Source organism: Vigna umbellata, chromosome 4, assembly GCF_029865625.1.
Source record: "Vigna umbellata cultivar VRB3 chromosome 4, Vumbellata_1.0, whole genome shotgun sequence".
NCBI classification, from domain to species: Eukaryota; Viridiplantae; Streptophyta; class Magnoliopsida; order Fabales; family Fabaceae; genus Vigna; species Vigna umbellata.
The window spans coordinates 47,432,677-47,458,006 of record NC_142168.1 but is presented as its reverse complement, the minus strand read 5'-3'; the positions used below and the strand labels follow the sequence as shown (position 1 = coordinate 47,458,006).

At 33.6% G+C, this 25,330-nt stretch overlaps 1 protein-coding gene and 2 pseudogenes across 1 annotated transcript; 1 reads left to right on the top strand and 2 right to left on the bottom strand.

Moving 5' to 3' along the window:
- Nucleotides 1-400: 400 nt before the first annotated feature.
- Nucleotides 401-904, bottom strand: LOC124845638 (L-lactate dehydrogenase pseudogene; annotated as a pseudogene).
- An 8,773-nt stretch (nucleotides 905-9,677) lies between these two features.
- Nucleotides 9,678-10,726, bottom strand: LOC148200416 (uncharacterized; annotated as a pseudogene).
- Nucleotides 10,727-15,945: 5,219 nt separating this feature from the next.
- LOC124845647 (tetraspanin-6-like) lies at nucleotides 15,946-18,766 on the top strand. The gene is made up of 3 exons (XM_047322778.2): nucleotides 15,946-16,528; nucleotides 17,348-17,667; nucleotides 18,595-18,766. Exons 1-3 carry the CDS (start codon nucleotides 16,037-16,039, stop codon nucleotides 18,632-18,634), a joined length of 852 nt encoding a protein of 283 aa, XP_047178734.2. The 5' UTR covers nucleotides 15,946-16,036; the 3' UTR covers nucleotides 18,635-18,766.
- Nucleotides 18,767-25,330: the final 6,564 nt, after the last annotated feature.

Sequence of the window (25,330 nt, the reverse complement as noted above, 5' to 3'; positions counted from 1 at the left end):
TATTTTGAAAAAGTAGTGAAATCAACCTATTTTTTTATATTTGTTTTTATCTTTTTAAATATTTTTATAAATTTATTTCTTTCTATCTTTTGTTACTTTTTTCTTTATTCTTTTATTGATCTTTATCTTCTTTATTGTTTTTGTTTTAGGGTTAAACCTTCGGATACTCCTTGTATTTGTAGGGGAATCTCAAGTGGGTCCTCTTGATGAAAACGGTCTCAATTGGGTCCTAAATTTTGAAAAATTAAGCTAATTAAGCCATATTCGTTAAGTGTTAATAGACGACGTTAACAAATGATGACGTGGTGCACACTTAATATGCTGATGTGCATTGTTTGATAATGTGGAATTTTTATTTAAATTAAGGGATTATGACATGGCAAAATTTAATTGGTTTACGTTAAAATTTAGGGATTTTGTTTTCTTCAAAGGCTTTGAGTGAGGAACGTGTTATCGGGGAGTGATGAAAGAGTGGGGGTATGATGGCGTGGAAGAGGGAAAGGTTACGCTCGAGCAGGTTGAGGCGGGACTCACCGGCGATTTGGCGGGCACTAGCGGTGACGATGCAGAGTTCGGAGCCGGCATCATCACCGCCAGTGACGGAAGATTCAGTGGAGGCGTGGATCTTGGTACAGGGAAGGAAGGCGGTGGCATGCACTAGGTCGAGCATCTCGCCACGGAGCTTGTCGGTGTTGGTATCGACGAGGACGAGGTCGTCGGTGAGGTCCTGGGTGAGGATGGTCGGCGAGATGGCCATTCCAACGTTACCAACGCCGATGACAGAGATCTTGGTGTGTTGCTTGCTCGTAGAGGGAGTGAAAACATTGAGGATGGGCTTGAAGAAGGCCTGAATTAGGTCGAGGCCTCCCGGGCCCAACGTGGAACCTAACGCGCTCTTGTGCATGATGAAGTAAGATGAATTTTTGTTGTTGTTGTAAACAGGTGAGAAAGAAGGTGAAATTTATAATAATAGATAGAGTTGGTGGTGTGAGATTAAAGACAAAGGAGGAATATGGTTGAGGCTAATATGGTGGTCTGGAAAGGAGTGTTGGAGAATACCAGCTCCACCTTCTTTCTAGATGCAGAAGAAGTAAAAGGGACAATGCAGAGTTCGAAGAAGAATTCCCCCTAAAAATGTAGTACACACACGAGGGGTAGAAAGCTCCTTTCTCTACAATTGGATTGAACAGAGATACAAAGTTGCTTTGGCTAGGTACCCTTCTATCAGTGTTGCTTGTATCAATTGAGGTAAAAGTAAAAACTGGAAAAAGGAATCAATTAAGAATGCAACCTCAAAAAAATAATGTACAAAATAAATCCAGTAAAATGATCATCTCAAGAGATATATCGGTTTCACAAATCCTTGGCTTCTCATCAATAAATGCAAAATCACAATAAACCTAATCACGATGATGAAGAACACGAAGAGTTGAGGAGTGACTAACGTCGTCGAAGCTCCACGACCAGTAACGAGACTCGTGGGGGAGTGAGCTTAGTGGAGTGGGTAGTGGAGGGAGTCTGACCAGATCTGGATAAGTCTCTGTAAGGTTCGATTAGGAACAAATTCCTTGGTTCGATTAGGAATAAATTTTTCCATGTCAAAAACTCTTAATTTTTAAAAAAATTCCACACAATAAAACAATTTTACATCAACGTGCAGCACGTCGTATGTTAATGTCGTCTATCAACATTCAACGGATAAGGCTTAATTGACGTAATTTTTCAAAAATTTGGACCAAATTGAGACCATTTTCATCAAGAGGAGCCACTTGAGATTCCTCTACAAATACGAGGACGATCTCAGGGTTTAAACCTTTGTTTTACTAACCCTTTTGTATACTTTTTATAAGAACTAATTTGTTAAGAATCAATTATGTGTTCGTTGGAAGATGACTTAGGGTTGAATTTACCCTTTCTATTTTGTTGGCTACTATCTTAAAATTATTGAAGTTGTTATAGTTTACCAAAGGAAAAGAACTTCACTGGAAACTATTCAACTTTCTAAATCAAGTTGTCATGAATCATGTGAATGGGAAAACTCTATTTTAAACACGAGTTAATCTTTTAAATTTACCAAGAAATCAAGTATGAAATAGACCACTCAAGTTAAAATGTATATTCACTCACCAATGCTCTCTTAAGTGTTTAAGCTTGTGTTTGCTCTGAAAATACTCATGTATGGAAACACTAGCATAACTTAGTAAGATTTTAATATTCACATACTTTTGGAAAACATGCATTCAAATATCACTAGGACTTTTCAAAGGTTGTAATGTGACCAAGGCAAAGGTAGGAAAAATTTGTGATATAGAGAATTAAAAAGTTTGGAAGGAAATAATTGAGGAGCAAAGATTTTGAAAAAACAAATATATTATTTTCTTTTTTCACTTTTTGAGAAAATAATTATCCTTCGTTTTATACATTTCTTTAGTGTATTTTTCCTTATCTTTCATCTTTTTTCATTTCACCCTATTTTTTCCATAAAACTTTTTTCTTCCTTTTGCCATTTTTATTATTTTGTGGGTAAGATACTCACCCATACAATTTATTCATCACTCATTCCTAATAGAATCCATTAGCTCCCTTCTTTCTTCTTTAGATAAGGGATAATATTGTCTTTTTTTTCAAGGTTTTGCAATGGCTTTAAGAAAAAGAAGTTAAAGGCTCAAAGGGGTTATCAATAGATTAATATTAGGATGGACTTATTTGGCAAGTAGCTAAAAATAAGAAATGCCTCAATCATATCAAATAATGCATATCTACCTTGAAAACAAAAGAATCAAGCTAAATATTAAAGTATAAAGAAAACATGAGCAAGTTACTCAAGAAAAATAAGAATGGCACATATGTATTCCATCCATCACAATTAGGCTAAAAACTCTTTCACAAAAGATTCAACCAAGTAATTCTCAAATTAACTCAATTAATAAATTTATAATTATGAATCAATTAGGCTAGCTTCTAATTGATTCAATAATCCACCATTCAACATAAAACATGACTACTGTTTCAAGATTACGATAGTTATAGTTACACAATCAAATAATAAAATCCAAAGCCAATATGTTTTATTGAAAACAAGAACATCTATTAAATTTGGGTGAATTTCTTATGAGACATTTTCTAAAAGTTTCAAGTAGAAAGTTAATAATTTCACAATTTTCTCAAAAAGAAATCATAATTTTTTTTATGGAGATAAAACAAAAAACAGAAAGAGAAAACAAAAAAAAATCCTAACTACTATTTGTCTCTTTCACACTTGTTTCAAAAATTGTCGGTTATAGACTTATTTTGGGGAAGAGAAAGAAAATTTTTCTGACTTCTAGCACAATCTGGCCATATGTCAAAATTTATTTTCTTTGACATTATGAAGTACAAGTCACCTTGCACAACTTTATTAGTTTTTAAATTTTTATTTTTAATAAAAACAAATATTTTTAAAATTTTAATAAAATATTTACTAATTATACTAAAAACAGAAAATAAACATGCATGCATCTTTAAATTTTTTTTTATCAACAATGATATCAAATGAATTTAATCTAACTCGTTTTCCTATTTCAACAACCTTTCTTATGTTTCACAACCAAGTCAACAAATATCAGCACTAAAAATTTATTTCATTGTTCATATCAACAAACTTGATGTGTGAAGCATGTTGAAGTACATGAAAAACACTAGAAGGGGGCGGGGGGTTGAATAATGTTAATGGAAAAATTCATTTCGCAACCCTTCTGATATAACACATAGTCAAGCTTTGATTATATCTTATGAGAGCTTAGACGCTCGACCTAATAAAAGTTGTAAATGATAGCTGCTTTTGACGTGCTACTCAGAATGCACACTATAAAGTTTTATAAGAACTTCCTTAGTTGAAGAGTAGTCATTTAGCTTGGAGAGTTCATATATTTGGAAATAAAAAAAACAGTTGCAGGTTTTTATAAGAGAAGCGATTAGGTAAAAAAAGAGATAAATGCATAATTATTTTTATATTGATTCACTCCAACTGAGCTACGTCCATTCTCATCCGCAGAGGGTTCCACTATAACTTTCATAAGATTAAAACTGAGTATTCTCACCACTCCTGGTTTGATTACTTGTACCACTCTTGATCTGAGTATTTGCATCACTCCTTGTCTGAGTATTCGCACCACTCTTGGTACTAGACTACCACGCCTAGATTTCCTTTGAGTATTTGCACTACTCTTGGTATTAGACTACCGCGCCTAGATTTCCTCAACTCACACTGAGTTCATTTGTAAGTGTTTTAATTCTCTCTAGAACTGCAATCAAAGATTGGTTACTAATTGTTCAGATTATTACTCTCGTAGAGAGGATATGATTACAATACAAAGTAGTATAAACACTCGCAAGCGTTTCTCTCTTTTCTTTTTTTCTCTTTCTTAATATCAACAAGCAATATATATAACAATGAAGCTTAAGATTGTTTCTTTTCTTCTCTTCTCTTTTCTCTTATTCTCTTTATCTGCTGAGATATGATCTTTTTCTTGAGCTCTTTCTTTTCTTCTCTTTTAAATGCTTCTAAGGATAGATATTTCGTTGTGAGCCTTTCTCTTGCTATCCTCTTGATTTTTCTTTTGAAAGATCTTCTATTTAAAGGCTTCTTGAGTAAATGTCTGTTAGACTTAAGCGTTTGCCTTGATTCTTATGCTTTCTCTTTCTTCGTGTACAACAACCGTTGGATAAGTTATTTTTGTCAGAGCAGGCTTGCTTTTTCAGTACTTTTCTTGAAGTAGGTAGTACGTCCTTTTAGGCATGTGTTTACCCCTCGGCAAGTGTAACCGAATCGTATCAAGTAATAATTCTGGTAAGACCAAGTATCGTTTCCCAAGAGACTCACGGCCTAGACAGTTATGTAATTTATTGATTAATTAAGACTTGAGAACAAATTGTTGTAAGTTTCAAATGCAAAAGAATGAAAAGTAAATACATATGCATGTGATGATCAATGGGCAAGAAGAAACAAAACACGTGAATTGAAATATATGGATGAATATGTTGTTGGGGTTTATCAATTTCATTCTTTCCACTCTCTTGTATTTAGGAATTCATCATTCTTTTCATTAATGTTAATGTCACTTTCTAAATTACTTTAAACTCGATGTCTCGGCAAAGAAAGCCTAATCATAATCACTAGTTTACAATGTCTTGTCTCCCTAGCAATTAATCATGCATTATAGTGAATAGAAGCTTAAACGCAACCAACTATCATACTCTTATGTCTAGGTTGGTAATATACTGATGGGAGAGATTCCCCAGATCTAGATTTCCCCGTATGTGTCCATATCGACAAAACCAATAATCATGACATCGAATGAGTTAAACAATGCATGCTTTGAGCAAAGAGGAAAAACCCTAACTATTAATGAAAGAAAGCATGTATCATAAAAATGATCTTGAAGAACAAATTCCATACAAGAGAGTTTCTAAAGATTTACATTGATTCCCCAACAACAAAATAAGTTTAGTTCACCATATTCATGGTGAAACTAGATAAAATATAATGGAAAAGTGAAGGATAGAACCCTTGAAAGTTGAGAAAGGAGCCTTAGCATCCAAAATCCTCCTCCAATGGGTGAAAGAGTGTGTTTTTGCTTCGTCCCAGCCAAAGATACAAACCCTAGAATGTCCTAAAGCTTATATAATATTCTAAAAATTATAGAAAAGTAGGCCCAAGCCCAAAAAAGTGTCGCTCAGCGGTAATAACGCATGACCACTTCTTCCCCTCAGCGGCTTTTCTCCCCTCAGCGGTGCCAACGGGTCTTTGAGAGTGCCGCTCAGCGATAATTGGCGTTGAGTGGTACTTGTGTTTTCTCTTCTTTTACACTTTTTGTGTCCTTTTCTGATTCCATCTCTATCCCTTTTCACTTCTTTCATCAATTTCATCTAAAAACCTGCAAAAATAAGGAAATCAAGCATAAAACCTGTCCAACTCTATTATTTCCAACAATTCAACAAAATCATGAGTTCAAGCTAATTTCTAAGTCATAAAGGTTGTAATTGAAGTCAATTTTAAGTATAAAAATAACAGTTTTTCAACTGTTATCAGCATGGCTTCAAGTGAAGAACATTATGTGAATATCTCTTTTGTCTCTAAAGTCCACTTCTGATATTTGATCTGAACTTTGTGGATGCATGTAGAATAGCTTATCTGCAAAGAGTAGAGTAAATTGTGCGTGTAGTAGATATGTTTTTTCTTATCACTTTTGTTGTTTTTGAACGTTGAGCATTTAATGTCATTTAATGTTTGCTCAGAACAACAAAGTGTTTTTTGATTTGCTATCGTTAAGATACCATTTGACAATGAAACTTCTTTTAAAGATACGAATTGTTGAGTAAGACTTCATCGTTGGAGGAAGTATTTTTTTAGCTCATGGTACCGTTTAGGCAAGTAAACGCTTCTTGTGATTTTTGTCTCTTCTTTAGACAGATCGTGTTTAGCTTGTTTAAGTTTTCTTTGATGTTTTAGGCTTTTAATCTTTCAGAGTGTTTTATCATGGTCATTTTCGAGAGCTAAACTGAATACCCTTTGGGTATGATAAAGTTTAAGCGTTTAACTTTTAACTCGCTTAGACGCTTTAGGCATAACAATTGTTTAACACAACGTCTGGGTGTTTTGACCTAGATGTTTTTCTATGGTTTTCTACGTTGGAGATTCAAGTTCTAAGTTTTGTGTAGGTTTTCCATGTTGGGGATTCAGGTTCAAAGTCTTGTGTTTTCATCCTACGTTGTTTTCAGATTATTATCTCATTTCAATGTTTTTTGGTTAAACTTCAAAACATGAGAATGTTTAGCCGCATAGACGATTTTGTCTTAACACTAGTGTTTTTCAGGTACTTCATTTTTATAGTGACTTTTTATATTGGATGAAATCCACCACATATAGAAAGTGGCACGATGGAACTATTGTAAATATGACTAGCTTTTCTATACCGGTTGGACCTAGAATCGATATAAAAAGTGGTGCGATGGTAAAACTATACTAAATTACAAAGATTTCATACTTGATCCACTCAAAACAAGTATAGTAAGTCATTTTTCTATACCGGTTAAACCTACAACCAGTATAGAAAGTAGTGTGGTGGAAAAAATGTTATATTGGAGAAAGTTTGGTATTCTTCCCTAACTTTCCTTTCCTGTTTCACTTTCTTTCTTTTGCATGCTTCTTCTCATTTTTTCTCTTTCTCGCTTCACTTCATTTGTGCTTCACTTGCTTTCGTTCTTTGCTTGCCTCGTTCACTTTTTTGCTTTTATTCTTTATTGTTGTTGGTTGTCATTGCTAGTTGATGTCGTCACTATGGTGGGTGGGCGAAGCTGTTATTCGTCGTTGTTGGTTGTTGTTAACTCATTGGAAAGTGTACCAAATCGTATCAAGTAATATAAAATGGTAAGACCAAGTATCATTTCCCAAGAGACTCGTGTTACTAAACAATAATGTAATACCTTAACTAATTAAGACTAAAGAATGATTCCAATGATTAAGGGTAAAATGCAATAAAAGTAAACATAAACTTGAATGTAAAATCTTGATCTTTTGGAACTAAAAGCAAGATTGAATGAATGATATTGATGATATGAGATGATGATGTTGTTGGGGTTAGGTTTCACATACTTCACTTTCATGCATATTAGAACTCATCTTCTTCATTGTAATGTTAATGTCACTTACGAAATTACTTAGAACTCAATCCCTTGGCATAAAAAGCCTAGCCTTGATTATTAGACAACAATCCCGTGAAAACCCTAACAACCAATTCCGCATTAAGAAAAGAAGCTTAAGACAACCAAATGTCCTATGCCTATCCCTAGCCAATATTCCCTTTGGGTGAAATCCTCCAGATCATGATTCATAAGATATTTCTCAATACTCAAACAAATCAAACATCAACTCATGAAGGGCCAAAACAAGACAAGCATTAAGAATAGGAGAAAATCACTAACATTTAATGAAAGAAGCATAAAATATTTAAAACATGTTCAAATACATGAAAGTTTAGAGGTTACATCATCTCCAACAACAATGAGTTTAGTTCTCCATTGTCATGGAGAACCTTGGTGTACAATGGAAGAATGAATGAATGGAAACCCTAGAAAGTGAGAAGGAAAGCTCTCGCATGCCCAATCTTCCTCCAAAGGGTCGAAATTAGCTTTTTTGTGCTCTAGTCGTCCAACCTTAATGTGTAGAAGCCTTTAAATAGATCAAACATAGATCATGGACCAACATCGTTGGCGCTCAGCACCCTAAGTGGGGCAACCAGGCGAGCTGCATGACATGTAGCTGGTGTTGAGCACCCTGGATAGGGCCAAGCAGGCGCAAATACGAGAAGACTAGCGTTGAAGGCCCTGATTGAGGGCAACCAGGCGTCCTACGGTGCAACAGACTGGCGCTCAGCTCCCCCAAGAGGGCAAGCAGACGATGATGCGCGAACCTCAACGCTAAGGGCCCCTAAAGAGGGCAACCAGGCGTCCATGCGAGCCTACCTGCGTTGAGGGTCCTAAAAAAGGGAAACCAAGCACCCTGCGCCTTCTTTAGCCTTATTTAGACTTCTTCTCTGGTCCTTTTGTTGTCCCTTTTGAGTTCCACTTCCTTGATACCTTTTCTCTTCTTCCAAAACATACCAATATCCTACAAAATAAAGGGGATTAGTGATAAAAATCATTAAGTGTAACATCAATTCTCTTATTCACACAATTTAACTAAAAGCAAGAGTTTAAGCAAGCTTCAAAGTCGAAAAGGGTTAATTTACTATCAAAATTGCATCACAGATAACGGTAAAATCAACCATTATCACAACTCCAAACAAGAAACTTTGCTTGTCCTCAAGCAAAATGTACCCTGGCTTAAACAAAGTAGCCATACTACAATTCTTCACTCAAGGCTTGCATCTGCTGATTTTTCACATTCAAAACACTTTGTTGCAGCAACCAAATCTCCTCATGAAATTTCTGCTGATTTTGTACATTCCAGGGTCCTTGAGTCTCATTGAGACCAACTCCTGCCTCAGCCAGGACTTCCTTTTTATCTTCAGTATACACAACCTCCTCAAGATCAGTGCCTGCACTAAATGTATCATCTGCAACATCCAGATCAAGGTTAACATGCACAATTGAATCATCAAACTTTGCATAATTGTCAGAGGTAAGAGCATAATCATTCAACAGATCATCAAGAGCATATGCATTCAAGTCAGAACACCCATCAGTAGGTGTGTTTGTATGATGCACAGCAAAGATTGTGTCTAGCAGTTTAAAATGCTCAGAAGTATCAAGCAAATCAGGTAAAGCATGCAAGATATTGGAAACATGGTGCATTTCAGCAATACCAGTGGTAAGATTAGGTTCAAAGACAACCTCGACTACTTCCTCAAAGACAACCTTACCAGAATCTGTGAACTCAGTGGCTACCTCAACACCTTCAGAAGGACTATCATCCATTGAAACAATCTCAAAGTCAGTACAAGAATCTAGAAAAACAATAGATATTTCAATATGCTCTACAGAAGAGAATGAATCCAAAATATGAGTATGTGCAGGCATCAAAATAGCAGTATCAATAATAGGCTTTATTGGTTCAATTTCTAACAGATCAAAGCTATTTACGTTCACTTGAACCTCAGAGATATGAACTGGAATGCTAAGTTTAGAGTATACCTGCATTATTTGCTCACTACATCAGAGTCATTCTCAGCCAGCTTGCACTCCACTTCATTAACCACAACTGCACTCTTGCTTTCATGGTCTACATCCTCTTTTATTTCTGTTGCAAGATCATCAAACACAATGTCAGCCTGTGCATAAGCACCAAGACCCATATTAATAAGTGAACTATCAGTTACGAATTCAGCATGCTCTGCAGGTTCACTATTAAAATCAGAATTTGATTCAACAACATTAAACTATGATGTAACATCACAACCAGAATACACAATTTCTTTCAAATCAACACTATCAATATTAACACTATGAAAGTCAGATTTTAAATCAAGTGTTGGAGAAATAGTGCAACTAGAATTATGAACATAATGAAACTCATCAGAACAGTTAGAGTCTAAATCAACATTCTGTATATCAAACTGTTGTGGTGTTGTTGAAAGTTGCTTCAAATCATCAATCGTTTCTTGTGCTTCATTTGATTCCCTTGCCAATTGTGCTGCCACCTTCCACATGTGTGCCATACAGTCTGGAGAATATACATCTTGCTGCTCTGATTCACCAAATTGAGGTTGCCACGGCTGATCTACATCTTGATAAAACTGTGGTGTACAGCTCACAATGCCTGAAGTGATTTGACTCTCAAAACCTTGAAACTCAATGGCAACAGGTGTGCCCTCTTCCTCTTCAGCTCTCCCTGTCAGCTTGTTGATAGCAGATACTAATTCAGCCACTTGATTAGTCATCCTTGAAATTCAGATGCTGGAATCCCCTGCTGCTGATCACAGAATTGATCTTGCCATGGCTGCACTGATTGGAATTCCTCCAACTCTGGTTCAGCATACTGGTGCCAATATGAATCTGGCAGCTGCTGCTGCACATGCCAGGGTTGCTGCTCACAATATGGTTGAAAACAAGGTGGTGGTTGCTGTTGGAAAGCTTGATTGACTGGCTTCATAAAATCCTCAGGAATAGGCTCATAAAACAGGTCAAATCTTGGTGGTTGAGCATTATAAGGAAAAGAACAGTTATCATATGAAGAGTAGTAATTCATGCTTACCCAAGGCTCATTGGAAGAAACACCAATCAGACCTCTAAGACCTCTAGTACAGAATTCAACACAAGAAATCTATGAAAGAAAAGAGAAACTATACAAACTATATAGATGCAAGGACTACTCTACACTCCTAAGCCTAAGCTATATGAACACAGACAGAAATGCGAGTAAGAAAACAGACCTAAACAAGATTAACCTAACACTCTAAAACTCAATTCGCCGAGTCCCCGGCAACGGCGCCATTTGTTGAAAGGCTTTTAGGTCGCACTAAAAGTCAACAAACCCTAGTCCCCACTAATGTAGTATAGGACAACCAGGGAATCAATCCAAAGACTCGGCTAGAATTAAGTTTAAAGTGTAGAATTAAATCTTGTATTTATTTAACACCTAATTAACTACTAATACAAGGTGGGGAAAGGAAAAATTATCTGTAATGTAAAAATATGAAACTAACTAAAGATGCATGTATCTACTAAATCTAATCACCGAATGCAAGATAATGTGATGAAAACATAAACTATGAAAAAAATATATGCACTGATAATGAAGAATTAGAATGAATGGTGTATGGATGAATAACTGCAAAGAAAGAAAATTAATGCATGAATCCTCACCTAAAATGATATACAAATGCAATACAAAAACCTGAACATTATTAATGATAGAATCTAAAATCAGAAGAACAATTAACAACACGAAACCCCCATTGGGTAATTTCCTTAGGGAATGAAAGAAGAACAATATAGAATGAAGTGTAAAATATAAAACTAAATTGTGACTGTGATAGGAAAAGGTAAACAGAATATTCAACACCATATAGCATCTGAAAAACAGAAAAGAAAAGCACAAAACTAATTAACTAATATTGGGACAAATTGGAAAATAGTATAATATCAAACACAATCTTGGCAACAGGAATAATTTGAAGCTTCAAAGCATACTATGTCTCAAGAAGACATCTTGAAAAGTTAGGCCCTCTTTGGGGTCCTAAGGTATCTGAATCAAATACCACTGATATGCACAGTTTCCTTTAAATCTCAAATCAACCTCAATTGCCTAAAATTGTACTTGTCCTTATACTATAACAAATTGCCCAAACCAACTGATCCAAAATCAAATCCCATACTAACCTCACCTTAACACTAATCTATAATGAAACTGTAAACGAAAATGCAAAGGAAATCATAAAGGAAAGGAAACAAACCCACAAGGAACTCAGAATCTAAAACTGAATTGTAAAGTTATTGAATGATAAAGCATAAATCAAGTGCAGAATTTAACAGAACAAACTCAAAGGTAAAGTGAATCGAAACTGGAACATAAAAGTGCTTTATTGAAAACTAAATTCAGAATTTACAAGATACCAGAGTTTCTCAGAGAGACAATATTTGTCACCCAATGGAAGCTCCAAGAACTCCAAGGATCAAAGTTTCTATCCTAGAAAGCTGGAAATTCTAAAACTAAAGCGAGAGAATGAACACCCTAAGCTAGATACACCATCTGTCACCCAGTGCACATCTAAACCTAGGAATGGGGCCTGTGACCCACCACTTGTGCTTTACAAAGTTATAAAACCCCCTTTTATAGGGAAAGTTCAAAGGCAGAAAAAGAAACAATAGGGGGAAAAGGGGGAAGAATCACCAACTGTCTTTGGAAGCTTCTCGAGCAACCTTCAACAAACTCTAAACCACTTTGATCTTCAACCGTCGACTGCTTCGCACGTGCCTCCAACCTCCATTCTGACCGATCAACATCTTGGGTTGGCCTGCTTTAGTTAATTTTCTTGACCATCATCCTTTGGGATGTAAAACCCCTTTCTCTCACGCTCTCTAGAGGCTCTCTCACGAACCCTAACTGTTGGGTTATTCTTCTCTCATTTGAACTTTGCTCGAGAGAGACTGCTTTCTCCTCCAAATGAAGTCTCGAGCTCAACCCCCAAAGCTGCCTCCTTTGAAACTCATCGTTTCACTTAAGCCCATATTCAGCCAAAGCATTTAGCCCAATTGCTCCTCTGCTGATAAATGGTCCAAACCCAATTCCTAAGGCCCAATCTGCAACAAAGAAAAAATCAGTCCAAAACTACAGAAAGGAAATGAAATTCAAGAAATAAAAAGAAGTGTTTTTTATCAAAAGATTTTCTAAAAAAAAAATTAATTCTCTAATTATTTACAACTACAAAAAATACTCCTAAAAACCTATTTTTAACTAAAATTCTATAAAACTAAAGAATTAAGAGAAAAACATAAAACTAGCCTAATTCTAAGAAATTAAAAACTAAAGAAATCTAAGAAATGATTTTTAACAAAGAAAAATATGTAAATCGAGAGTGTTATCAAATACACAACAGATGTAAAAGCCTTATGAGTGATCAATAACCAAAGCAAAATGTTATCCTATAGTGCATGGAACCATTCCTCACCAAAGAAAGTGTTTCACTCAAGCTCGGTGTATAGTGAGGTGCCTCTTTTACTCTATCATCACAATGTCACACAAATCAACTTTGCCTTTCATTTAAACAATATCAAACACATTCACAAGCAAGTTATCATCACAACGACTTTTAAAGGCTTGTATTTTGGCTGAGCTAAGAAGAAAACTGGTTTTTTCAGGATAACAAAGTTCCTTGAGTTAAGAGAGTGAATAATTTACTTCATAATTTAACATTAATCTCTCTTTCTACTTTTCACTTCCTACACCCCCTTATTTAATTTTTCCACAAATTAATAAAGACAAAGAAAATCATTTTGCCCCTAAGCAAAAATACAAATAAAACAAAGGTTCCCTTAACTCCCTTTCTTCCTAGAATTGAACTCACACTCATTCAATCCTAAATCATCCTTGTATCAACAAGCCAACAAATCACATTGACAATATCACATACACACAAATCACCAAATTAACAAAATATCAATCATGTGTTGCACTTTATTAATAATAACATTAAATAATTAACATAGCAATTATAATTATAAGAAATACCTAAACATCAAACATCAATTACAAACAAAATTAATCAAATCTCAAAACCACCTTATTTATATATTATCACCACATAGAATTTATATTATATACTATATATATAATATTAGTATAATCAACCTAAACCATATTAAAATCATAATTTCACGTTCTTAACTAAAACAATTATTTTAATATATCATGAAATCACATAACAAAATTGTCACATAAAAATGTTATTTATACAATTATATATATACATATACATATATATATATATATATATATATATATATTACGGTTCATATTTTGTCACTCCAACGAATTGCTTAGTAGCTAAGAATGGAAAGTACAATATGACACTCATTATCACATGAGAAAAGATAACGATTGCCATGCTTGTATGCAATGTCATGCATAAATTCTCAACGAAGGGACCCGACCTTAGTGTCATAATCATATAATGTAGGACCACTTTAGGGTTTACATTTCAATCTCAGTGATGCTTCCTTCTCCTACATGACATTAAGAATTTTGGGGGAAGTAAGATGATGGTGTTGGCTCATGAAAAACTACAATGCAAAGGACAAAGTTACGGTATCGAAGAAGTTAATGGAGTAAGGGGTAATGTGTAAACCACTTTAGGGTTGCTCCTTTCAGGGTTGTAACGAAAGTTTTATGCATGAGGATATCATCAATCGAGTACAAGATGACCTGAGTGGCGTAGACAACAATGTGCTCATCTAGGTTGGTGATGCCATCATACTAGTCTAGGGTGAGAGCCTTCAACTACTTAAGAAGTGAGGTATCTGTGATGCCATCAATGAAAGGGTGTTAGCGGTTTCCCCCTATTGCTGAGGAGTTGTTTGTTGCCCCTCCAATTTTAGGGGTAAGGTCATATTCACTTTCTTCTTCCGTTTCGTGGATAGTGCGAGCACAAGACACAATTCTCTACATTGAGTTTGGGTTATTAGGGGTTTCCTTCTCCTTCTCCTTCCCCTTTCTAGTTACTCCTTTAACTTCAACCCTTATTCTCAGCCTTGCACTTTCCTCCCTTAGATCCATCTCCTTGGAACCCTTCTTCTTGAACTTAGAAAACTCTTGTTGCATCTGCCTTTGTGCCTCCAACATAATGACTATGTCAACCAAGGAGGGTCTTGATCCTGCCTCTCTTGTTCCTGCAGTCTTACTCCTTGTAGATACCATGAACGTTTCTTCTTTAGAGAATATATATGTCGGTCCCACAGTGGGCGCCAATTTTTCTTACAGAGCCATGTATATCATGTGAAAACTTTAACAAACACTACAAGCTTTCAACTTTAAGAATATTTCTCCTCCTTCAGAGTACTCGTCCTCTTCTAACTAGACAAGGGGTAGTGCTTGCAAAATACCCTTTGACACTTAAGTCAGCAAAGTGCATTAGAAGATAATTAATGTTGTAATGAATGAATGTAATTAATATACATCGTAGAATGTGCTATTTATACTACTATTTATGAGTCTTTACGTGGATGGGTCTAGGCCACGTGACCTAATCACCTGTTAATCGTGAAGTAATCCTTTCTTCCTTAACTTAATTATGGATCATATAGCTAATCCGTGTTGTTGATATCAAAAGTGTTCTAGCCGAGTGTGTACGTCGGATACATGTCAACTTAACAGGATGACATGTATTTATCAAGGAATAAGTCATGTGTCGTCATGATGTAAATGTACCTGAACGCATACAATACATATTTAGTTAGATAAAATGTAAATAGAATCTTACTTAAAATATACTAAACCAGATGAATTAATTGGTTGTTTATCACAAACTTATATGATTATTGAGTGATAATCATAAGACAGTTAACAAAAGATTTAACTATATGATATCAACTTATCATTTTATATATTTATTTTTATTGTATTTGTCATTAATTGTTTTAAAACCCTTTCCTTTATCTATTGTTTATATTCTAACATTTTATTGCACATTTTATATATATATATATATATATATATATATATATATATATACGGTTCAGATTTTTCCACTCCAACGAATAGCTTAGTAGCTAAGAATGGAAAGTACAATATAACAATCGTTATCACATGAGAAAAGATAATATTATAATTGCGGAATCTCAGTCGAAAGCAAGCACACAGAGAAAAGAAGATAAGAATATTGAAATTCTGGAAGCTTTATTCAGTGACCCAGACAAATAAAAACAAATACGCTTTCAAATGCATGTCCTTTTAAAACCAGGAAGAATCACAATGACACAATAGGGGAAGAGTGAGAGAGAGAGAGAGAGAGAGAGAGAGAGAGAGAGAGAGAGGTTAAGAAAGCAAGAGGGTGTGTACGAGATGCAAAGGTTCAGCAACACAGTGATCGGATTCTTGAACTTTTTCAGCCTCTTGGCATCAATACCCATAATCGGGGCAGGTCTATGGATGGCAAGGAGCAGCACAAGTTGTGAAAATTTTTTCCAAACCCCACTGTTGGTGGTAGGGTTTGTGGTGCTCGTGATTTCCCTGGCTGGTTTCATAGGGGCATGCTTCCATGTGGCATGGGCATTGTGGCTCTACTTGCTCATCATGCTGTTCCTCATTGCTTCCCTGTTTGCTTTCACCATATTTGGGTTTGTTGTGACTGAGCAGGGTGGGGGAGTGGAAGTTCCTGGTAGGGCTTACAAGGAGTACCATCTTCAACGTTATTCACCATGGTTCACCAATAGGATCAAGGATACTCGCTACTGGACCACCATTAGAAGCTGTATTATTGCCTCCAACACATGTTCCAAGCTTTCCCTTTGGACCCCTCTTGATTACATGCAGAGGGATATGTCCCCAATTCAGGTATATATTCACAAAATTTGTTATTAACTTGTTCAGAAAAACTTATAAAATCTATTTGTAAAATAAAATTTACATTCATTTATCTTTTATAAATTAGTTTTATTTTTAGTTAACATTAATCTTCTAACACAAACACAACTCAATCGATTCTATAATATACATTTCTTTTTCCTTTTTATTTTTCTTCTTATCACATCGTATAACTTATAAATCTATCATTTTTATTCTTTTTCTTTTTCTACAATCATACGACACCTTTTTGTTATATCAAATAATACTATCTCACATTTATTCAAATTCTTCTTTTAATTATCTTTGTTTGTTTGCTGAACATTATTTATACACATATATATGTATTGGTTTCAAATATTTGTCTGTGCATACGACTGGTTTAATTTTTTGTAAAAAGAATCTCTTATTCCTCATTTGTGCAATAGAGAGAACTTTGTATGGATTGAGAACGTATATATGTAAGTCGTTTAAAGTGATTTAAGTCGATTTTCACTCGTAATGTTATTCTCTTCTTTTACTCTTATTATCCTACCAAATAAGGAGATATATAAGTTCTTGAAAAAAATTGATATGACACTATATTCTATTAGAAACCCTAAAAAATTCAGTTATTATTCTCTTTTTACTCTTATTCGATTTTTTTACTTGTATATTTTAAATTGATCTTATCTCTCGTGAATGTAAAATATTTAAAATATTTAACGCATTTAATGAAACGGTAAATGTTTTTTATTCTAAATTTAAAAGTGAGTAGTCTGCTATAAGAAAAAACATTTTCCTACTTATTATTATGATTTAATAATGCAGTCCGGATGTTGCAAGCCACCAACAGCGTGCAGTTACAACGAGGAAAGTGTTACTATAACGCAAGATCCAGATTGCTACCGTTGGAACAACGCCGCCACTCTGCTTTGCTACGATTGCGAGTCTTGCATGGCCGGTGTGCTGGAAAACATGAGAAGGGACTGGCACAACATCTCTGTTCTTAACGTTGTCGTTCTTTTGTTTCTCATAGGTATTTATTCCATTGCCTGTTGTGCTTTCAGAAACGCCAGAAGAGCTCAAACTGATTATCCACATGGTCACAACCGCATGACCAAAGTTAAACCCAGATGGGATTACTATTGGTGAGTCTAAAACATCTATTTCCTTCAAAAAAACATGTTTCATTCCACTTTTTAATTCTTCTATTCAAATTTTGCTGTACAATTAATATTTGCATTCAAAGTTTATATACAGTATTTTCACAAAACTTCTAATTTAATAATGAAAAATCCCTCATGATCACAAAAAAGATAGATAGATAAAAAATAAAAATGATAGTTTTATAGATTACAAGAAAAAACAAGAGAGAAATAGAAAAAAAAAACAAGTATATAATAGAAAGTATGTGTATCATTACTTTATAAATAATAACAGATAATTAATAAAACCTATTATTTTGATTGGAAGGAAAGTTCTCAATAGTCGAGTTATTACTTTGGTAGTAAATTTGTTGCAATTTTTATTAAGTTAAATTGAGAAGAAATTCACTAATATGAAGAATATTTTCTAAAACAAAAGTCAATAAGAATATAGAAATGATTAACTAAGTTGTTTTTATGATGTTAAAAAAAGAATTAATAAAGTAATCGAGTATTTCAATCCGGGGAGGCATACCTGTATAAAACTATGCATGTTTTTTGATTGTTAATTAATAGTCAAATTCAAATAGATTTTAATGAATAGGACAAGAAGAAATTGTTAGAAAAGGTTTTGCTAGTACAGAAAGAAAAAACAATATGGATGGTTCAAAGATTTTCAAATACTTTCATCTAAATGGAGCATCTCTAATGATTTTGTAGAATCTGAGTATTACTTTTAGGTACATAGATTTAGTTGAATTTTGCATGGGAAAAAAAGGTTAGTGTTAGAAGCTTTAATTATTTTATTTGATGGAAATGTGAATGACAGTAAATGTTCCAGCTTTTTGTACATGTGACACCCACATGAACATGCCCAGATCTATCTTTTCACTGCAAACTAATGCTTTTGCTGTCTGCTTTTTCTTATAGTTGGAGATGGTGGTATAACAAGAAGGGAGAGCTTTTTTGAATTTATACACACAACGGATCTATGTTTTTACATTATCTTCTCTGGTTGGAAGTACCGTGTTGACTAGAAATAAAATCAATTTATAATATATAAATGAATGTAAATTTCATTTTACAAGTCGGTTTAACTACACTTATTGTTGTTTTATCTCAAAAAAAATTAGGGTTAAATATGTTTTTAGTCCCTAAATTATTGGTCGTTTCTGGTTTTCGTCCTCTTTCAAAATAAGGTACAATTTGGTGCTCATTCTTTTCGAAACGTTCATTTTAGTCCTCAAAAACTAACATCGTTAAAAATTTGGTCCTCATTTAGTCAACAAAGCGAGGACTAAAACCAAAGTTCCGAGGACTAAAACGAACGTTTCGAAAAGAATGAGGACCAAATTGTACCTTATTTTGAAAGAGGGACGAAAACCAGAAACGGCCAATAGTTTAGGGACTAAAAACATATTTAACCCAAAAAATTATAACATATATCTGCCTTTCCACTTTACTTTAATTTACACATTTGCTTTTTAATTTTTCAGTACCTGTCTATAACTAATTTCCATTAATAAATAACTAAATTTTTCTCTCATTAATTAGTAACCTGTTCTGCATTTCACATTTTTTTATTCTTCAAATATAAATTGTTTCTTATTTTAATTTTGATGTTAACTATGAGAAAAAAATTATTTATCGTAAATCATAAATATTTTTTAAATTAATTTTTTAATTAAAGTAATTTAATGTTTGGCCGATACTAAATCATTTTTCTTTTAAAAGTTTTGTATTGGGCTAAGGACTATAACTTGAAAATAATCATACACTATCTTTAAGTTAAAATAAAAGACATAAATAAAATATTATAATGGATCAAGGAGAAGAGTATAAATAAAGAACGTGAATGTAAATATAAAAGAATAAGTATGAATAAAATATATGAGATAAAGAATGTGGACGAAGAAGATGGAGAAAAAAAGTAAATGAAGAAAATGTGTGAGAAACAAAATGAGTATGGATGAAATAAATGAATGTGAATGAAAATGATCATAAAAAGATATGAGTATGAGAAAATTTATTAATATAAGTAAAGAATATAAATAATAAAATTTATATAGAAAGTAAGAGAAAAAAGATTTGTCAAATCGTTAAATTAAAAATAATTTATAATCCAATATAGAAGAGAAGTACAAATTTAAAATATATAATTTAGCATGGACTTCAACACTAAACTTACATAAATATTGAGGTTAATATGCACTCCACTCACACAAATCTTAGATTTTTTAATACTTTAATAACTAAGGTTCATTAAATCAACATTTACTTTAAATAAATAAATAAATGAAACTAACACTAATCTTATTTATTTAATTTTTTTCTTTTATATTTAATTTCTACTTAATTGATGTTAACTTAAATAAATATAATATTAAAATTAAATAAAAATATTTTTTAATTAACTTTATTTATTTTTAATATTTATTTTAATGGTTTAAACCCTCGGATATGGTCCTCGTATTTGTAGGAGAATTTCATATGAGTCCTCATATTTCCAATTGTCTCAATTGGTCCATATTTTGCAAAATATCTCAATTGAGTCCAAATATTTGAAAAATTAAACTAATTAAGCCCTGTCCGTCAAATTTTTACAGACGGCGTTAAAATGTGCTGAGGTGGATATTTTATTAAAAAAAATATGCTCCCATTGATGACATAGAATTTAATAAATTAAAAAAAATAGAAAAAGTATGTCACAGAGACCCAATTTGGAAAACCCTTTGAACCCTAAATCGCCACTGTCTCATCATCCTCGTCGTCATCTCCTTTGCAAAACCCTAGCCCCAGAAACTCGCCGCGAAGACGCTACCACTGTCGGGTCGCAAAGCTGAATCGCACCACCCAGAAATCCCAAGTCGCGCTTCCATGACCACAACCACAAAGCTCAGCACCTCCATCATCCTCACCAGCAACCTCAACCTGCTAAGACAACTAGAGAAGCACAGAAACCTAATTGTGTTTCTCCTTATCAAGGCGTCATGCCTCCGCCATTAAGCACCACCGCGAGCAGCCATTGTCTCTGCAAAACACGAAACCATCACCACCTGCAAATCAAAGAAACAACAAGAACTAGAAAACCCAAATTCGCATTTTCCTCGCGACGTTCCTTCACCTTTGCCCAACCTTTGTGATACCACGAGCTTTTTCACTACCTGCCTCGCAACCTCCATTAAAACTGCAGTTCGTGCCTTCATCAACAACCAGAGAACACATAAGAATTGTGACCCAGACATAATAGAGCTTTTTCACTCTCTTAGGGTTCAAGCAAAATATGGGGAAAATGGCTTGCACCGAGCTTCTCACGTCTATGGTGCCTCTAACGAGTCATGACCGTTAAAGTTTGGCTAGTTAGTTGTTAAGTGAAGAAGATGAAGGCTCGCATGGATGTGAAAGTGGTTTTGTTGGACTTATGACTAGAGGGAGTGAACTCTCAAAAACAAATAAACCATAATAATTATCCATTGGCATTAGTCAATAAAAATTTCCATTAGACAAGCGTGACAGTAAATAGGTTTTATTTTAACAAAATTTATAATGAAACAACGAAGAAAAGTCAATATGACAATGTTCTAGGATGACTAAGAATGATTAAAATTAATATTCAACTAACCATTGGATATAGGAAAGGAATAACTAGATCCAAGATCCTTTTGAACGTGTTAAAGTAGATCGGCCCAACTGTATAATCCAGGAGAAATATTTACATGAGATAAAATAGATGATAGATAGTAATATGTATTTAAATTATTAGGTTTAATAGGTTCGGAGGTCCTTATATTTGTGGGTTCGTTTCAATTGGGTCCTCCAATTTTGAAAGTGATCAATTTGGTCCCTAATTTAACAAAATTGAGTCAATAATACCCTTTCCGTTAAATGTAATGGACGGCGTTAACTTTTTAAACATGTAGCATGTTGAGGCATCCTTTTATTTGCAGGTTGCACAGTTTTATTTGAAGGATGCTTCAACATACCACATGTTTAAAACGTTAATGCCGTCCATTGCATTTAACGGAAAGGGTATTATTGACTCAATTTTGTTAAATTAGGGACCAAATTGATCATTTTCAAAATTGGAGGACCCAATTGAAACGAACCCACAAATATAGGGACCTCCGAACCTATTAAACCAAATTATTATTATTAAATTAAAAGGTTTATATAGCTTGCTTGGTTAAAAGCCTTATGTTGGTGTAGCACAACAAAAGAAATTCTTAAAGAAATACTCTAAAATAGATCACAAAAACAAAAAATGACTAAAGTAGAAAAGGTGGTTTTTGGTCTTTTAGAAAATTTGAAGCACATGAGCCACTAGGCCACTCTTTCTAGTTTCAAATGCATGGATCAACTGGTGGTACAAACCATTTGGACGTGAAAATCAGAGGCAAAACAGTCAGCAAATCAACATACAAATACACACCAAAAAGTAGTGATGATGGTGTGGAATATACCTTACTTTTTGCTTTTTGATTTTGTACTTTTTTGTTACTTTTTCTTTTGCTCTTTTGTCTTTTCTTTTTCGTGTAGTTTTCCAGAACATAAAAGAAAACATTACACCACAAATTTGATTTTAAATGTGCTTTTAAAAGTGTATAAGATCTATTCAACTTCAAAATAAGAGTTGTTAGACGGTCTACTCTCTCTAGATAATTTTTGTCTTAACAACAGATGTTTTCCATTGAAGTACTTTTAGGCTTCAAGATCATATGGATGATGTAGCATTCCTTGTGTTTTGTTATCATCATGTCATGTGTAATCTTAGAATTATAAGTAAGTAGAACATCGACTTTAATAGAATCTATTTTCTTTACCTTTGTCCTGTATGGATTGTGTGATACCGAAGTTGTCCACAAAATTTACATTGAAAAAAGGGTGCATCATTTTTGCCACTATGATTTTCATAAAAAAGGATAAAGTCATTTATATTTGTTCTTAGTTAGAGAAGATTAAGATGCTTAAAATCAATTTGTATATGTAAGCTAATATTTAAGTGCATAGAATAAAAAACTACCCTTTTATAAAACACACTTAACAATTAATTAATTAATTAACTATATATATATATATATATATATATATATATATATATATATATATATATATATATATATATATATATATATTTTGATATGTGTGTGTGAAAAAGAGGAAAGGAAATGTAAGTGTTAGTGTATGTATGGTTGAGTCTTTACAATTATTTTATAAGGAATAAACTACCTAATAAATAATAATCTTAAATTGATACATTTTACTAAATCAATTAAATTAGTTCATCTTATAGAATTTGGCTCTAGTTCACATGAATTAATTAAGACAAAAAAAATTTCATAAAACAAAAAAAATCATTTATTAATTAAAAAATTTCATAGAATCAAATATTCATAAAACCATAAAATCCTATATACTAGGACTAATCCATAAACTTTCTTATAATAGGTTAACTATTTTATTTCTGAAAATGTACTTTTAATAACATTCAAAAGTTCTCTAACTAACTTAACATATTGATATAAATGAAAATAAATGATTTGGTAATTAAATCATATCCACTAGTTCCTAAATCAAATTATACAATTGTATTAACATCTAAGATGTTTGTATTATATTAACACTATTAGATAAAAGGTTTAATACATCATTTGGTCCCTAGTTTTGGGTTTTTTGTTCAAAGTAGTCTTATCTTTTAAAAAAGTTCAGTCAAGCTCCATATTTCGTTAAAAACGGTTCAAAATGGTCTTTTTGGCTTACGACGTTAAAAACATAATAGTGCAGCTCATCTGAGCAAAAGTGAATGAGGTGTCTAGTTTTGTAATACGTGGCATGCTGAGGTCAATTAAGATGTAAATTTTAAAAATAAAAATTAATGACATGGAAAAAGTTTAATATAGAGTTAAATGAAATCGTGTCGTTGTTGTTGCGTGCCATGACTTAATGATGTGTGTCCATCATCTACCTTTTCTTCACCTTCATCATCACCATAAACCTCCATTCTTTTAACACAGACATTATCACATTTCACCTGTACAAATAGAAAAACAACAATCCATTAGCCATTTCTTCATCCTGCACCCACAATCAACACATCATTCCAGCACCATCATTTTTAATGTTCAATGCATATACAATATCACTCTCGAAACCCACACGGTCATCATCCAAAATCTTCATTCTCTTTCCCTCTCTCCTTTGTCCATTCACGCATAGAGAATACAAAAAACAAAGGTGAGTCATCATTCCACCACCACCCAACACAAAGCAATTAAAAACAAGGAGCAAGATAAGGAGAAATCCCAAATTGCAAGATAATGAATACCAAAACCTAAAACGCGAAATCAACCCAAGAAAAGGAAACCCAATTTGCAAACAAAGAAAAGAACCCCAAAATGTAAAAATCAACCCTAATCTGAAATCCTTAAAATTTGCAAGATCTGAAACACAAGAAAAGGAAACCCCAAAATGCTGCAATCTGAAATCCCCTTCTTGCGAAACACTCCCAATCCGGAACGAAAAGGGAGGAGAAACCCTATGTTGCGTCTTCAAGTTGGAGATTTTCACAACACTGACCTGACCTATGTTGTGTTTTCAAGGAATTAACAAGCCACTTTCAATTGAAGACCACTTTCACCATATTGTTCAACCCAAAAATCGTGATAGTATTCTTAGATAAGGGTAATTTGATTTAACCATGAGTTAAACCTTCCTCACTGATGAGTGCATATATATGCCCACATTTATGTTTTAAAATTTAAAATTTTAGTGAGATTCTTGTGCTTAAATGGTTGATTTAAAGTGAATCTGTGATGATTGGAATTGTTGGGTTTGGGAATTAAAGAGACGTAAAAAGTGAGTTTTTGCACATAAATTATTCTTGGATGTTCTAATGTTTATTTGTGTAGCTGAAATTAAGCTTTATTGGTCCAAAATTGCAAATCAAAACCCAAAATCAGAAGTCTCAAAAGGAAATTAATTTATTAAAGTAAAAGGGCTTAATGCACCCATCTTTTTACAATGATTCACCCCTCTTTTCTAAACCAAGCCCAACAAGTAAGCCTAGACACTAAACCTTTTCTGCTACAGCCCCTAAATTCCCCTACATACACCCCTCCTAAATCAGATTGAACCAGATTCTGCCACGTGTCCCAGATCCTAACACACCATGATAAACCAGTTAAAATCTGACACATCGTCACCCTTGTCACATCAGCCCTGCCACGTCAGCATCTCCTTCAAACCTTCTCCACAGAAACCCTAATTCCCTTACCTTGCCACTGTCTCATCGCCAACCACCTCCACAACCATCATTCTCAAACTCCTCCACTGGAAGCAATCATCAACCCCTCCTCTCACTTTTATTTCATGTGTTTCACTTCATTCATGGAGGGGTAAGTTTCTAGGGCTATTCCACTGTAATTTCATTATGAATTATGAGGTTAAGTTGAATTAATACAATTGTTTCTTTTGATTATTTATTTGAGTTGCTCTCTTTCTATGTTTTTCATTTCTCAATCATGCATATTAATCATATGACATATGAGTTCAAAGGTTTCTAAGTTTGGTTGAGAATCTACTTTAATGAAAGTTAGGAACTTTCATATGATTAAACGAGTTTTTACTATCAATTGAAAATGTAGTTTGGTTGGTGGTAATAATTTCAACT